The sequence below is a fragment of the Beauveria bassiana genome (assembly GCF_000280675.1).
Source record: "Beauveria bassiana ARSEF 2860 unplaced genomic scaffold BBA_S00019, whole genome shotgun sequence".
Lineage (NCBI taxonomy): Eukaryota > Fungi > Ascomycota > Sordariomycetes > Hypocreales > Cordycipitaceae > Beauveria > Beauveria bassiana.
This window is the reverse complement of record NW_007930854.1, coordinates 189,918-204,780: the sequence shown is the minus strand read 5'-3', so window position 1 is coordinate 204,780 and position 14,863 is coordinate 189,918. Positions and strand designations below refer to the sequence as shown.

At 53.9% G+C, this 14,863-nt stretch overlaps 8 protein-coding genes across 8 annotated transcripts; 3 read left to right on the top strand and 5 right to left on the bottom strand.

The window, feature by feature from the left end:
- Positions 1 to 84: 84 nt before the first annotated feature.
- On the top strand, positions 85 to 1,077 carry BBA_06483 (Lactamase B; the record flags this gene model as incomplete). The annotated part of the gene is made up of 1 exon (XM_008601580.1): positions 85 to 1,077. The coding sequence occupies one exon, from the start codon at positions 85 to 87 to the stop codon at positions 1,075 to 1,077; it is 993 nt and encodes a 330-aa protein (XP_008599802.1).
- A 550-nt stretch (positions 1,078 to 1,627) lies between these two features.
- On the top strand, positions 1,628 to 2,428 carry BBA_06482 (alpha/beta hydrolase superfamily protein; the record flags this gene model as incomplete). The annotated part of the gene is made up of 1 exon (XM_008601579.1): positions 1,628 to 2,428. One exon carries the CDS (start codon positions 1,628 to 1,630, stop codon positions 2,426 to 2,428), a length of 801 nt encoding a protein of 266 aa, XP_008599801.1.
- A 252-nt stretch (positions 2,429 to 2,680) lies between these two features.
- On the bottom strand, positions 2,681 to 4,175 carry BBA_06481 (uncharacterized protein; the record flags this gene model as incomplete). Its single annotated transcript, XM_008601578.1, has 2 exons — positions 2,681 to 3,867; positions 3,956 to 4,175. The coding sequence occupies 2 exons, from the start codon at positions 4,173 to 4,175 to the stop codon at positions 2,681 to 2,683; spliced, it is 1,407 nt and encodes a 468-aa protein (XP_008599800.1).
- A 1,906-nt stretch (positions 4,176 to 6,081) lies between these two features.
- BBA_06480 (oxidoreductase FAD-binding domain-containing protein) lies at positions 6,082 to 7,404 on the bottom strand (the record flags this gene model as incomplete). The annotated part of the gene is made up of 1 exon (XM_008601577.1): positions 6,082 to 7,404. One exon carries the CDS (start codon positions 7,402 to 7,404, stop codon positions 6,082 to 6,084), a length of 1,323 nt encoding a protein of 440 aa, XP_008599799.1.
- Positions 7,405 to 8,087: 683 nt separating this feature from the next.
- Positions 8,088 to 9,224, bottom strand: BBA_06479 (FMI1 protein; the record flags this gene model as incomplete). The annotated part of the gene is made up of 2 exons (XM_008601576.1): positions 8,088 to 8,804; positions 8,868 to 9,224. The coding sequence occupies 2 exons, from the start codon at positions 9,222 to 9,224 to the stop codon at positions 8,088 to 8,090; spliced, it is 1,074 nt and encodes a 357-aa protein (XP_008599798.1).
- A 2,128-nt stretch (positions 9,225 to 11,352) lies between these two features.
- Positions 11,353 to 12,448, top strand: BBA_06478 (DUF410 domain-containing protein; the record flags this gene model as incomplete). The annotated part of the gene is made up of 2 exons (XM_008601575.1): positions 11,353 to 11,690; positions 11,785 to 12,448. 2 exons carry the CDS (start codon positions 11,353 to 11,355, stop codon positions 12,446 to 12,448), a joined length of 1,002 nt encoding a protein of 333 aa, XP_008599797.1.
- A 121-nt stretch (positions 12,449 to 12,569) lies between these two features.
- Positions 12,570 to 13,307, bottom strand: BBA_06477 (uncharacterized protein; the record flags this gene model as incomplete). The annotated part of the gene is made up of 3 exons (XM_008601574.1): positions 12,570 to 12,667; positions 12,721 to 12,795; positions 12,869 to 13,307. 3 exons carry the CDS (start codon positions 13,305 to 13,307, stop codon positions 12,570 to 12,572), a joined length of 612 nt encoding a protein of 203 aa, XP_008599796.1.
- A 487-nt stretch (positions 13,308 to 13,794) lies between these two features.
- BBA_06476 (vacuolar protein sorting-associated protein) lies at positions 13,795 to 14,539 on the bottom strand (the record flags this gene model as incomplete). The annotated part of the gene is made up of 3 exons (XM_008601573.1): positions 13,795 to 13,858; positions 13,929 to 14,287; positions 14,447 to 14,539. 3 exons carry the CDS (start codon positions 14,537 to 14,539, stop codon positions 13,795 to 13,797), a joined length of 516 nt encoding a protein of 171 aa, XP_008599795.1.
- Between the last annotated feature and the right edge of the window lie 324 nt (positions 14,540 to 14,863).

Here is a 14,863-nt window from a genome sequence, read left to right as displayed (position 1 = left end):
TTCGCATTCTCTCTCTCTCTCTCTCTCCTCTTTTTTTTTTTTTTTTTTTTGCTTTTTTTTTCAAAACAGTAAAAAAAAGAGAAAATGACCATCAAACACCTTGCGTTGGAAGAGAGCAAACGCGTTCCTCTTTTACGGAGTGACCACGAGAAACTAGAAGATCGCAGCTCCGCCACACTCCAGCCCTCCAACACCAAAGATGACTGTTCCGTGCTCTTCATCGGAACCGCCACTACAATCATTGATTGGAAGGGCTTCCGCATCCTGACTGATCCGAATTTCCTACACGCCGGCGACCACGTCCATCTCGGCCCCGGCGTCACCGCGACGCGCCGCACCGAGCCGGCGACTCAGCTCGACAAGCTGCCCGCTTTCGACTGCATCCTCCTCTCGCACTACCACGAGGACCATTTCGACCGGCATGTCGAAAAGTCGCTGAACCGCGCGTTTCCGATTGTGACGACGCCGCACGCGCAGCAGCATCTCGCCGCAAAGGAGCAGCAGGATGAACCATTTGAGCAGGTTACCGGCCTGGACGCCTTTGAGAGCGCCATGCTACGCATAGACGAGCAGCGGGGTGTCAAAGTCACCGGTATGCCGGGAAAGCACGTGCCGCCGGGCATTATATCCGCCGCAAACGACTTTTTGCAGGCCGTGCCGCCGACGAATGGCTGGCTGCTGGAGCTTGGGCACTTAGGCGGCGCCGGGGATAGCGACGAGCTGCAAGTCGGTTACAGAATCTACATTTCGGGGGACACGCTGCTGGTGGATGACCTCGAAAGGATTCCGGCGTGGCTCGAGGATAAGCAGCTTGATCTGATGCTCGTGCACCTCGGCGGGACCACGATTCCGGGCCCAGCGCTGCCGTTGCTCATGGTCACCATGGATGGGGAACAGGGACGGCGCTTGATGCAGCTGATGGACCCCAAGACTACTATACCGATTCACTATGACGACTACGACGTCTTTCTTTCTCCTCTTGCCGAGTTTAAAAGGGAAGTGGACGAAGCGGGTTTGCAGGACCGCGTAGTGTACCTGGGCCGTGGGGAGAGATATAGCTTCTCCTTGAGACAGTAGCAGGGCGAAATGTACATCGAGTTATACGAAGCGCTTGTATCAACATTGTCGACTGTTCATTGGTAGAGTGCGGCACAAATCGAATGGTCAACTATTATCCTTCTTCATGGTACAACTGAGCAGCATATGCGCCCACTCGGCGCACGTCAATATAATGAGCATTGGTTTGCTTATTTGCCATGTACAAGATTTTCGGCTTAGAATCCATCGTCGTCGCACCGCATGAACTTGGCCATTATCAAAAGTTCGAATCAAGCAACGAGGGTCTCGCTTAACTAGCTTCTTGCCAGGTCCTAGAACAAATTAGCCCTGACAACGTTGTTTACCAGTTCTAATGTAAATGATGAACACAGTTGCAAAGGGCTCTACATTGCAGAATGCTACGCTGCCTCAAGCTCCGAATAATAAGCTTGAAAAATACATCCGAGTCTTGGCATTTTGCTGTGCACGTGCATCCCCTCATTAGGGAAATGCCCAATCTACATATAAGCCCGCAGCAGGTCTGCTAGCAGATTTCCCAACTCTTTTGTATAATCCCATCTTCACACACATGTCCCCGAGCGAACCTGTTACTGTTGTTCTGATCCATGGCGCCTGGCACGGGCCTTGGTGCTGGAAGCATCAAATCCCCGAGCTGCAAAAATTCGGCTACCAAGTAGAAACGATTCATCTGCCATCCGCTCAGGGTATTGCTGGCAAGACGCAATATGACGACGCCAACGCGGTCCGCGGTCTTTTAGAGGCACTCTTGTCGGTGGGCAAGCGCGTGGTCGTCGTAGGGCACTCGTACGCAGGCCCCATCGGCTGCGCTGCGATGATTGGGCTCTCTGAGCGAGAGCGAGCGGGCAAGCAGCTCGCAGGAGGCGTGCTGGGCTTGGTTGCTCTCTGTGCATTCCTCTTCCCCGGGGGCATGGATCAGGGCGCGGAGATTAGACGGATGAATGGGCTACCCTATGTCGTTTTGGACTCACCATCGGATGGCTTGTTTGTCCCAAAGGACCCGCAAAGCATGTTTTTCCCGCCTGATGTTTCACAAGGCCGCGCCGACTGGGCCATTCCTCAGCTTCGCCCGCAGAGCATGGCGGCCAACATGGGCATTGTGCCGCCGCAGGCGTGGCAAGAGGATGGGGACCACTACGCTGGCAAGCTGGGGTACATTGCTTGCACGGATGACAATCTCGTCTCCTTTGAGAACCAGATGGCCTTTGTTGACGGTGCTGGTGGTCGAGACAATTGGATAGTCCGTGAGCTTCGAGGCTCAAGCCACAGCCCATTCCTGTCCCGACCGCAAGAGGTAGCTTCTGTCGTGCATGCGATGGTAGGGCAGTTCAACAATTCGACCAGTCGCTAATCACGAAAAAAAAACGAGTACGGAATAGAAGTCGGCAGCTTTCTCCATTCTATTCTTCTTTTACTACAGGGCAAAGTTTAGCATCGGCTCGATTGTCCTATTGTGAGAATCTGCATGAATCAACTTGGGGATACGATTTTCTGAAACTCATATATACTTGTTCATGCTCATCACTACATCAGAAACTATTCACTTTGCAAGATATGGCAGTAGATCCATAATTTCTTTCCACATCACTTCATCACAGTTCCCTTACAGAGCGATACACTCCTTCAGAAGAGGGTGATCTTTCTGGTAGATGACCTTCTTGTGGGGTTCATCGCCAGGCTTGCCAAAGCCGTAGAACGAAGCGAGCTCAACACCGACATCCAGGGAGAAATGGACAGAGTTGGTGTTGGAGCAGGCGCTGGGCTCGTGGACATCAGCGCCGACGGCAAAGGCAAGGTAAGGGGCAGCAAGACCCAGACCACCGGTGACGTGCTTGCCGAGAATCTTGCCGGAGAGGTCCAGCGTGAGAAGAGGGTTGATGCGGGCGGTGGCGTCGACCTTGCCGGAAAAGGTAGGTCCGATGCGCTTGAACTGGGCATCGAGGCCCGTGGAGCCCTTGCCAATGGCAATGGACTGGCCGTTGGCAAAGTCGAGCTCGGCGCCGACGACGCTGGTGATGCTGCCCGTGATGTCAGAGACGGCAATGACAATGTCGAGGGTGATTTCGGGGGTGATTTTGACAATGTCGGCCACCTTGAACACCGCGAGGGGGAACTTGACAATCTCGATGCTCTGGGACAGGTGAGAGGTGCTAATGGCAGCAGAAGCGGTCACGGCCACAGCCAGACGCACGCTGACATTATCAGCGGTGACGGCAGAGGCACTGAAGCCGTGCTTGGTGGAGACGGTAATGTCTGTCTCGAGGCTGCCGTGGGTGCCGCAGTCGGAGCAGTCGACGGAAAGATGAGCAGGGCCAATAGTCGCGTCGTAAAAGTGCTTGTTGAAGACGCGCTCGAGGCTTATCTTGGCCTTTTTGGAGTAGCTCGCGCGGCGGTTGAGCTTCTGCGCCTCGACGTCGCCGCCAATGTGGACAGTGGCATCCTCGATGAAGTCGCTCCACTGGCCAGCGGCCTGGACAGCCAGACTGACGACGGCAGCATCAGCATCAGCGCCGTCGTCGTAGGTCACGGCGCCGACGTGGTAGGGCTGGCGGCCGTACTCGCCGCCGCAGCCGGGGGCGTCGACGACATAGATGAGCGTGTTGGCGTCGCTCTCGCTGACCCAGCTCCAAGCCTGTTTGGCTTTGGCGACGGTAGAGGCGCTGTCAAACTCAATTTTGATAATGTGCTCGGCGTTGGAGCAGTCAACAGAGCGGACCAGGTCTGCAAAGTTGTGCTCGTTGAGCAGACGGTAGGCGGGCTTGGCAGTGACGGTCATGTTGGCGAGAAGCCCTTGAGTCCAAAAATCTTTTGTCAGCGTCTGGAACAGTTTTTTTTTTGTTGAGACGGGGTTTTGTTTTTGGTGTTGAAAAAAACTTACCCTCACCCTCGTGAGTCCAGTAAAAGTTGTCTTGTTGGAGGAGAGTTAGGTCGTCATGGTCAGTGACAATCTTGTTGCCGTTGCCGGCATTGGGCGCCGCAGGGGAAAAGACGACCTGGGGCGTATCGGCAGCAGCCTCGGCGACGGCGCGCTGGATAGGATTGGCGACTACAGTGCCGATGAGGGCACCGAGAACAGGGAGGACAGGCTTGGACAGCATGATGAGATTGGTCCTTGATCAAACTACTCTGTGATTCTATTCGAGAAAGGTCCTACGAGACTGGACTTACACAGCTCTTATATAATCTGCGAATCTAAATCCTGACGGGGTCGGTTTCGAGCAAGATGGTCGCCAGTCTCATAGTTTCGCCGAGTTTTACATGTCGAAAGGGGAAATTATCTGTCCCATTCCGCCCAACCGTAGAGACTATACGATTGTGCGCACCCGGACCGCTCTGTCGTTGTCAGACCAAGGTAGCATTGCATCGAGAATGAAGTTAAGCGATTGGTCAACTCGGTGGTGGACCGTGAATGTATTGATCACCGAGCTAATTGGGATAGCATCATGCCATTAAGTGTATATTGCGGAAACGTGGCCGCCGGGTTCGGTGACCTAACAGTTGATATTACCTTCTGACATCCCATCACCAAAAAGCGTAGAAAGACTACATGACAAAAATGGCAGGAACTGCATAATTCTCCGTCTTATTAGCAGTTTCTCCGACGCATCTACCCCATTCCGACTTGGCCTCTTATGCAGCTATGATCATCTCATTCCCGCTTGGAACTAGCCGACTCATGACTTGGGGACAACCTGATCGAGGATGGGAGAGGGGTGTCAACAAGCCCCTCGCACCTTTGAAGATGCATCGAGGGCGTCGAGGCGGAGGGACGCGGAATCGAGTAACCCTGAGGAGATCTCTTTTTTTCGGCAGCTTGACTTAGATCCCGCTCGGTGATGCTGCGGTTTCCGTTTCCCTGCAAGCTAAAAGGCAATAGGGTACCATTATGCTGACAGGCGGACCTTGACCTTGACCCTTTTCGGCCTCGTTGCGAATTCGCCCAGTAAAACTAGGCCCATGACCTGAAATAGACCATTGAACGCTGCTGTTGCGACCTAGACGGTGATGTCGATGTCCCTTGTTGCAGAGCACTCGCAGAACGTGCATTTCGGGTCTAGCCTGCATAGCCGTCGGACCGTTCGTTCCCTTGGTTCTTCCTCAGCGCGACCCTTTCTACTCTGGCTCACTCCATCTACACAGCATTGATATGGGCGCGCGCGCTCTTGGCGGGCTGGCAAACCAAAACGGGTATCAAGCCATGACCCGCAAGGCTGAATCGGATACCGAATGCAACAACTAGTTTTTGATTGCTTTTCGGTGTCAAGTTGCGGACAAAGTATTTAGACTAGAGAGGTCCATCATTCACAGCGGAATGCCCAGTTCGCGGGGAATATTACTTTAGTTGCAGTGATTTCAACGCGGTTCGATTCCGCTTTTTCACCAGAATATTATGTATCGAAGGCCGGCGGCACTCACCGTCGGCGAGTTCCGACTGCAACTTTTGTATAATATAATCAAGCCATCCCCGGACATTGGGGCCGGTGGCGCCGCAGTGGCGCCGCCCAACAAAGCCACTTCGCTTGGCTAGATCTGTCTGGGTTGGGCTGCTTCACGCCTAGTATCGGTTTATTGTCTCGAAAGACTTTAAAGTAGTTTATACCATTCCAAATTCACCTTGATTAGTCCCTGTTTTGAGGTGCGTACCTGTCACAGCGCCGTTGCAATAAGTTCCAATGTCAGCAGTTGTCCTACCTCTATTGTCAAATACTAACCTTGTAGGATTCAATGCTGACTGTCACATAGTCCAATAAGCCATGTTTGCTTCAACATTCCACGCCTTCTTAGACCTATCCAATTGACGGACTTCTATTCTTCAGTAGCCGAATCATGGTGGATAAGTGACACCTGCTACCAAGCGCGTCTCGATTCGATGCAGGACCAAGGATTAGTAGTCACAGTGTCTGCTTGGAACATGTAAGTAATGACTCCCGCGAATGGTCCATGACTAGTACGTGACTAATTTTCTACACCAGCTTACACAATATATCTACACCCGTCCTTCTTCTACAACTTCAATACAAGCCAGTCAGCAGCAAAGCCCGAGTGCCTCCTACGCAGTTCCGCAGCTACACCGCCGACAGCACCCTGTGTTTCCACGCCACCTAGCCACACCTTGGGCCCTGCATAATGCGATATGAACCCTTGCGGGCCCGAGACCATGAGCAGGTTCTTACCTCGACTGCCTGTTTCGCACGTGCACGGGCGTGCCCCATTCGGCTCAAACTCCGAGGCCGGCGCGTGGAACTTTTGATTGTGCGGCTGGCAGTCTGGCGCGCTGGGAAGCGTCGGTGCTGCAGCTGAGCTTTGTATAACATCTGCAATGTGAGATTCGCGAAATTGACTGCTCTCGTCATCAACGCCAACGTGAATGCGCAGTCGGTCCCCGTAGCGTGCCTTCATCTCGTCCAGTTGTCGGCCAAGCGGGCTTGCGCCCGTAATGGGATGGCCGACTTGAGTCGGCTGCGGCCGAGGAGTGCCCCGAAACCAGTTCCACCAAGATGATGAGACGGGCCGTTTATCAGGGGCATCAGGCGCTTGCTGAAGTTCTTCCCGACTCCTGATGGCCCAGAGCAGCGTAAAGTTTGCATCCTCGCGGCTGTCCAGTACTGCCCTGGCCACCTGCATGGCTGGAGCCACCCCCGTGCCGCCAGCGAGAAACACGACGTTTTTCTGCGAGCCGAGCCGAGTGGCCACGTCAAATCCCGGATGCGTCCCTCTCAGCCAGACTTGGCGCCCGACGCCCAGACGGCCCAAGTACGTGGACATTTCGCCGCCGGGAATCGAACGCACGTAAAAGCGCAGCTTGCCATCTTCTAGGCGCTCGCCTTGCAGAGGCGGGAGGGGCGTGTAGTTTCGCGCGATTTGCACCTCTGGCTGCTTGAATTCCACGGACCAGAGCGGGTAGCGCCATGCTGCGGGCTTGGATGGGTCGGCGGCGGCGGTCAAGAAGCTCGGGCTCGGGTTTGGGTGCTGCGGCGCAACGGTAAAGATGAAGGATGTCGCCGAGATGGCCTCTCGCGAGGTGATTGTATAAGGGACAAAGGTGTCTTGGTTGAGGACCTTTTCTCGCGACGAGGGCGAGGTGAGATAGTATACGGCGCTGCCACCGATGAGTAGTATGGCGACCACGGCAGGATTGAGAGTGCGAGCTAGCAGAGGCCTCTTTCCAAGTCCCTGATGTCTACTCGGCCCTTTGAAGGGCCGTCGAGTCGACAATTGTCGCGTGCATGATGCGGTAGAAGATGATGAATAGGGCAGGGACTGCAAGGTAGGAGGTCCGGTGAGCCTGCGGGCGCACGCCCCTATTGCTCTCCGTGGACCATTCATCACGATCCGGCCGAGCTATGTATTCCGAGCTGGTATTGTTATTGCCGAATCATTCTCGAACGAAGTTTATTCACTATTATAGTCTGGGGTGGTTATTGGCGAGGTCGTGCATATTTCTGTCGGACATGTTTTTTTTTAGGCTGAGATCATGAGATCATGAGATCATGAGGTCGTTTTCTTGGCACGGAGTCACGTGTAGCATCGACTTACAACATACAACAACCGGCATGTGCGCCAAATGGATTGCTGTTAACATGAGGTCAATAAATTAACTCTACCTCAATGTTTTTTCCATCGTTTTTTTGAATGTTTGTACGCAGAGTCACCGACTGCATCAACGGGCGTTAATGTAGCGCAGCGAACACAACTCAAAAGATGCAACTATTCACAGTAGCACTGCCGCTGAAGTAAGACCTGAGACCAACTTAAACTCTATCATTTGGGTCTAAAAAAAGGTATTCACTTCCTGATTCAGAGTAAAGGGCAGCTAGGGTCAAGCCATTGTGAGCCAGGGATCAACCCCGTCCAACGCCAAGTATAAGCAGAAAATTAAGGAAAACTTGCAAAAGAAATATGGGCGCCGCTCAAGCAGAGTAGGCAGCAAGGCCGATGCTATTCATACAAAATCTTTCTCTATAGTACACTGTCTCTCTATATGCATCTATTTAATCGCTCCATGTTGCCTATAACCTCAGGATGCGTCGCTCTGGATCGATGCCACCTCGAAACATGTCTGCCACAATTTTCCCTTGGAAAATGGTCTCCTCTATAATGCCTTCCACGTGCTTTGGCTCAACTCGGCCGTACCACAAACCGTGGCCCGCGAAAGGATGCGATGACCCATCCGCCAGTTTCTTCCCCGGGGGCACATAAATGATGATGTTGCCCGCGAATTTGTGTCCGCCAATGTGGCTAATCAGCCCAACTCTCGCTGTATTTTTGGGGACGCTGGCTTTGCCTTCTAATTGCTTTCCTTCCGTGTCGGCCTGGACTTGTGCCGGTCCCTGCAGAACCTCGACACCCTTCCGTTCAAGCTGCTTCTCAAACTCGTCGCGCAGCAACGGACCCAAAATACCGCAGCGCATATCTCGTCCACCATGGCCGCAGATGAGAACAAGAGTGTCAGTCACATCCCTGACGCCGTGGAGCAGGCTCTGGTAGGCGTCGTTGCGGGTGAGAATGTCGCGATGCACCGGTGAGAGGCCGTCGTGGGCAGAGTGCAGTTTCTCTGGCAGCAGATAGCCCTTGGCGAGGGCTTGAACGTGGTCAAACGAGACGCGCGGTAGAAAAGGCACGTACTTGAAACTGGGCAAAAGATAGACAGACGTACTTTGTACCTCTGCGCGTGGCGGGACTGAGCTGGGTAATGAGCTGTTGATGAGCGCAATGTTGTGAAATGGCTATCAAAAGTTAGCAAGTGCAATGTCCGAGCAATATCATTCGAGTTATAGATATCGACTAACATCAGTATATGTGCCGCCGCGGCCAAACAGCTCCTTCAAATCCGCTGCCAAATTGTCGCCGCCATTCTCCTCTTCAATCTTAGACGGCCAGTCATCTTTGCCGGTACAAATGAGAACCTGCTCTGCGTAGCCCGCGATAACACCATTCATTGGGCTCTTGTGATCAATTTCGAGCCCTTCCGGCATCGCGGGCATCTCCGCGCACTCGCATGTTGGCGACGGACATGTAGGCACTGTCGGCAGGGGCGGCCGCTTAGAGGCAAAGCCGCGACACGCTGCCGCAGAGGTAAACGAGGTCCTATTGACAGACTGCCAGGTGTGGCGTGTCAATTGCCGCAACACGAGCCGTTGCGACATTGTTTGGCGACCAGCTTGACGTGTGTAAAAGGTGAAATTCTGATTACGCATGGATTACGGCGCCTGTGATTTGCCCAAGCTCGGAGACCGATGGACGAGTACCGTCACCAGCATTACTAAGATTGCCACTTTAAAAATCTGCTAAACAGCCTGGTCAGCTTAAAAAGGGAACTTCTATTGTTTGAAATGATTTTTGAAGTGTCCACGAACGTTGTTACAAAAGGCAAAAAAAGAAATCTGTACGCAGCGTAGAGGAAAGTTGCGCGAACCGGGATTCGAACCCGGGACGCGTGCTTGGGAAGCACGCATGCTAACCACTACACTATCCGCGCGGGATGATGTCAACGGGAAATTTTAATCAGAACTATAAGGGAAAGCTGCTAGCCCCACTTGGCGCTTTTTCTGTCTCCGCCGGGGCGAGCCGAGGACTGTCGACCTGTCAGATGAATATGCAACTTTTGACTTCGGCTATATCACTTGAGTATACAACTTAAAGGTGGCATCAAAATTTTTTGGGGGCTACGCCTCTTGCTCTCGCTTTGTATGCTCTGATGGCACTGTCCGTCATCTGTGACCGAATTCAAGATTTCAATTGTTGCTACAGTTGTCGAAAGGAGGCATCGCCTGATGCATCTTTCTAGCCTTCTCGAATTCGACATCAGTGGATCCATCGCTTGGTTTCGACGGTGGTCCTATCTCTGTGTCGCCCATTCTAGAAGCTTGTGGCGCTGCTTGTGCGGTGACAGACTGGTCAAGGGCTTCGTGTTTCGAGTCAGATGCGGTGCTGGAAGGCATCATACATAAAGGTGTGGGTGATATCTTTGTCAGATACTCTTGCTGCTAAAAACTTGGCTTGTTTCTTCAGTGCGTTTTTACAGCCCTTCCAGCAGCTCCCAGAGGACCGCTTTACTTGCTTGTGCTAAATGGCCAACTTCTTGACGCAATACTTCTACAAGAGCCGCGCTCATAAACACATTGACGGAGCCGTCAAGGAGAGACATAGTTGAGCTTCCTGTTTGCGAGCCTTCTAGAACTTCATTCACACCGAGCCCAGATCTGCTGCAATGCAGTCGCTTCTTAATTTGCAAAGATGCAATATAATCCCTGCTGCTGAATCTGTAGTTCTCTGCCTGAGAGTGAATATCGTGCTTAAATGTTCTACTACCCGCAGGGCCCTTTGTCTTTTCGTTGATGTAACTGTCGATGATCTCTAGACAGGTCGATAGAAGTTATGACTTGTGGTGCCCAAGCTTCTTGTCTCACGGCGGAAAGCTGAAACTCATCGTCAAGAATCGAAATCTGTGTGAATTGCAAGCATAGCTTCTGATACCGGAATCGTAAGTGCAATGACACTTATCGCAAGTTCAGCCCTTTGTGGCAAGAAAGTTCAGGCACTTAAGGAAAGAGTATAGCGAAAGGGTGACGATAAGCGGCGGCAGTATATGATATACATGAAATGGGTCGACGAGTCAACTTCTGCACAGTATCAGCTCTTCAGCCCTACGTCCAAAGATACGGCATGCATGGCTCCATACTATCAGTTTCACAGCTTTTGAGATGCCATTTATTTCTACCAAATAATCCATTTTCCTCGTGGCTGATGCAGTTTTCCTAATGTACTTATTACAACGGCGGCGCGAAACGGCGCAGAGCAAGAGGCTCGCATTCTCGAACATTCCCCGAACCATTTCGTGGCAGGCCGTAATTAGCTTGGAACTGCAATCATAATAGAAAGTGAAAGCCTCGCAAAATGCCTTACTGGAGAACGCATCCGAGGTATTCACACCAGCCAGAGTGCGGCCCGGATGAGGGGCAACGCGGAACCTCTGGCGTGGAGCAAAGGACCTTTCAAGGCCCAAGAGGAGGCCACCGACCGTCTGACAAGAGTCAGTTCGATCGAAAACTTGATGATGATGATTTTTTTTTAATCTTGATTTCCAAAGCACTTGGTTGAGCGAGTCAAACTCTGCATCCTCCCGACCAGCCGTTCATGCTGTCATACCTAATAATGCGAGCCCACCGCTCCAGTGGATACCTACACTTTGGCAGCCTTGACAGCTCCCTCAATCGCTCCGTTGACATCACTACAATCCCACCTCACAAGACCCCGCGACGAAAGCACGACACCATGGCGAGCAAGGTCGACCGCATCGTGGCTCGGCTGCAGCAAAAGATTGCCGACGGTGACTACTACGAGGCCCAGCAACAGACCCGCGTCGCCGCCTCGCGCCACATCAAGACGCAAAACTGGCCCGCCGCCATTGACATTCTCTCGAGCGTGGCCCAGTCGCTGCTCAAGGCCGGCCAGGGCGGCAGCGGCGGCGACTTGTGCGTCATGCTGGTCGACGTCTACAAGCAGGCCGCGCTCAAGCCCGACGCGACGAACAAGGGCCGTTTGCTGACGGCGCTGCGCCTCTTTGACGGCGAGGAGCCCACGCGCAAGAAGTTCATTACAGAAATAGTGGCGTACGTTTTTTTTTTTTTTTTTTTGCTTGAGACTATTCGTTTTTTTGATCCATGTATAATTTTACATTCGGAATGCTAAAACCCGTCCACCTAGATGGTCCTCCAAGTTTGGCGAGTACCCCGCCGGTGACCCTGAGCTGCACCACGTCGCCGGATCCCTCTACGCCGCCGAGCACGAAACATACGAAGCCGAAAAACACCTCATTCTCGGAACGCGCGACTCGGCCGAGGTACTCTTCAAGATGGAGTACGCCTGGTACAAGGAATCCGACGCCCACACGGCGCCCATGTACGCCGCGCGCGCCGTCCTGCCGTACCTGCTCATCGGCAACGTGCGCGCGGCCAACACCTGCTACCAGCTATTCACCAGCGCGCTGCGCGCCGACAACCCGGCGCTGGGCGTAGAGGACGTGTCGGCTTCGGGCGCCGATGTGCGCGTGTTTCCGAGCCTGCCCCTGCTCAACTTTCTAGGCCTGCTGCTGCTGGCGGTGCAGCGCGGCGCGCCCGAGGTGTATCGGGGCCTGGTGTCCAAGTACGCGGCGCATATTGACGAGGTCGGCGGGTGGGGCGAGGCGCTGGAGATGATTGCGGAAATGTACTTTGGGATCCAGAAGCCGCGGCAGAGCAACCCGCTCATGGACATGATGAGCGGCCTGTTTGGAGGCGGTGGTGCGGGCGGCGCGGGGGGCGGCCAGCAGCAACAGCAGCAGAGGAGGAGACCGGGTCTAGCTGCGCCTACGGCCGAGGCGCTGGACTAGCTGCTGTGCTGTCTTTTGTCCTTGGACCATAGAGTAAATACGAGCGTCATGGTAGAGCCCCGATTAGGCAACCACATGCTTGTGATGTGCATATAAATAGCAGGCAAGATACAAGGAATTTTCAACCTCGCGGTGGATCTTCCGGGTCAAACATCCAGTGGTCGTCAGCCAAAGCATTGACCTTGGCGCGTAGACTTGCTCGAACAGCCTCTAGTAGTTCTTGACAGTGTCAGCGTCAAGTTGCAAAGCGTATACCGGAACCGAGTTCGTACCTTCGGGTTGGTCCGGGACTGTAGTATGGTTGATTCGATGCTGCTTGACAGCCTCTGCCAGTCTCTGTCGCTCTTCTATGCTCCAAATCAGTCCTGATCTTTTTTTTTTCTTTTTCAACCAACAGGTCAAACAAGGGCAACAACCTACGCTCCGTCTCATGCCTTGCCTCCAGCGCCATCTCGTCAATGTCGTCCAACGACACCACCGGCGAGCCCTCGAGATCGATATCCCCGTTGTGGTTGCGCACCACAATCTCGCACCGCTCCGCCTGGTGCTGCTGCTGCTCCTCTGCCGCCAGAAGCGCCGCGTCGGCGTGCGTCGCTGCCGCCGCCATGGACGAGGTGGACGTTGCGCTGGTGGTGGCGCCGCCGCCGCCGCCGCCGCCGCCAGTGGGCCGCCTGATCAGATGGCTGCGAAAGAGACGATCTCGCGAGGCAGCGGGCGCCGCCGGTGCTTGTTGGGTCGACTGGTATGGTGCCGCGGAGGCTGTGCCTACTGTGCCGGCGCGCGCGCGCTGTAGCGGTGGCGGGTGGTGGTGGTGGTGGTGGTGCTGGGAGCCGCTGACGGTGCGACTACGTTCGTTCATGTCTGTCGAATTTGATACAATACGAGATATAACCTGTAGGCTGTATGTTTGTTTATGATATGCGTTTGAAAAAAAAAGATGGATGTGCTTAACAGCAGGGGTGGTCGATGTTGTATGACGGGCCGCCCGGCGCTAACAACAATATTGGCGGTGGACGGCGGCCAGCTTGGTGGGGCAAGGCCGAGCAGTCGGGGTCGAGCGAGGACCCTTGGTCACCGTCAGAGGAAGTGCCAATATCGCTGTAGTGCTATATTTACTGATAAACGGCAGAGATGAGCATATTATGGCGCCGGGTATCCAAAATCAACGCTTCCATGTTGTCAAAAGAACTATGCTAGAACTATTCAAGCAGAACCACCACTATGACATACAGCTAGCTGCAGCTCATTTACAATTGCCAGCAGAGCAATATTCATTTGCCTTGAATGGTCGATTGAGAATGCCCACATCTCATACAGGCTCATATTTGTCCGTTAAATATCGGTGTTCAAAGCGAGAGGTTGTACGAGTATTCGTCCTCCATATTCTGGGTGATCCAGAGCACGACGGAGCTGCCCAACAGTTAGCTGCCGTCTAAATATGTGACCGATTCATATCAGATGAGGGAGCACCGCGGCATACCTAAAGCCTACCAGGGCATTGCTAGCCAGCGTCTCGATGCCCATGCCCAGCGCGGGGAAGCCGACGCTCGGCACAATGTACTTGAGCACAAACACGGCCACGCCGCCCGCCATGCCGCCGGCCAGGGACGCGAAGCCCAGGAACAGCACCACGCGGGCCTTCCAAGCGACGCCGGAGCCGCTGTAACTAAACGAGTCGGCGCTCAGGCGCTGCTTCTCGACCGAGTTGATGATGAGCATGCCGAGCGAGGAGAAGACGAGCGGCAGCCAGTCGACAAACTTGACGTGAATGTCGGAGCCGTTGTTGGCCGACTTGGACCAAACGGCGGCGTCGAGCATGGTGTAAAAGGCAAGGGAGAACTGTTTACATGGATTTTGATCGGCGGTTAGCTGGACTGTGCCTTTCTTTTTTTTCTTTCTGGTTGGCTCGGAACTGCGAGCGATGCGCCGGGGCTAATCAGATGCGCCGGGCCGCGGGCTGGACGATAGCGGCGGCGGATGAAAAAGAGAACAACATACCAGTCCTCCGGCGACGTAGATGCCGGCATTACGAGCGCGTATGCTGTTGAGCCACTCGGGCTTGGTAAACTTCCAAAGACGATCCTCCTCCATGATGCCCGGTCGCTGGTAGCGATAGATGTCGAGGTATCGTCGAGTGGGAATGGCGTGTAAAGATTCGAAACCTCCTGCTGCTCCTGCTAAACGTGGTCCGTGATTGCCGCGGTTTTGAGTCGTCGGTCGAAGCCTGTCGTGTTGATGCAAGCCGAGCTGTAATTACAGTCTTGGAGTTGAAAGCGTCGTCGCTGGAGGCTGGGGCGCCTCCGATGACGAAGCTGGCGGGCCTGCAACGGTTCGCGGGAGTCACGTGTGCCTGAAACTTTGGGGTTTGAAAAAGAAGCTGGGCATGATGGCCAATATCGCGGCGGAAGGGTGAAG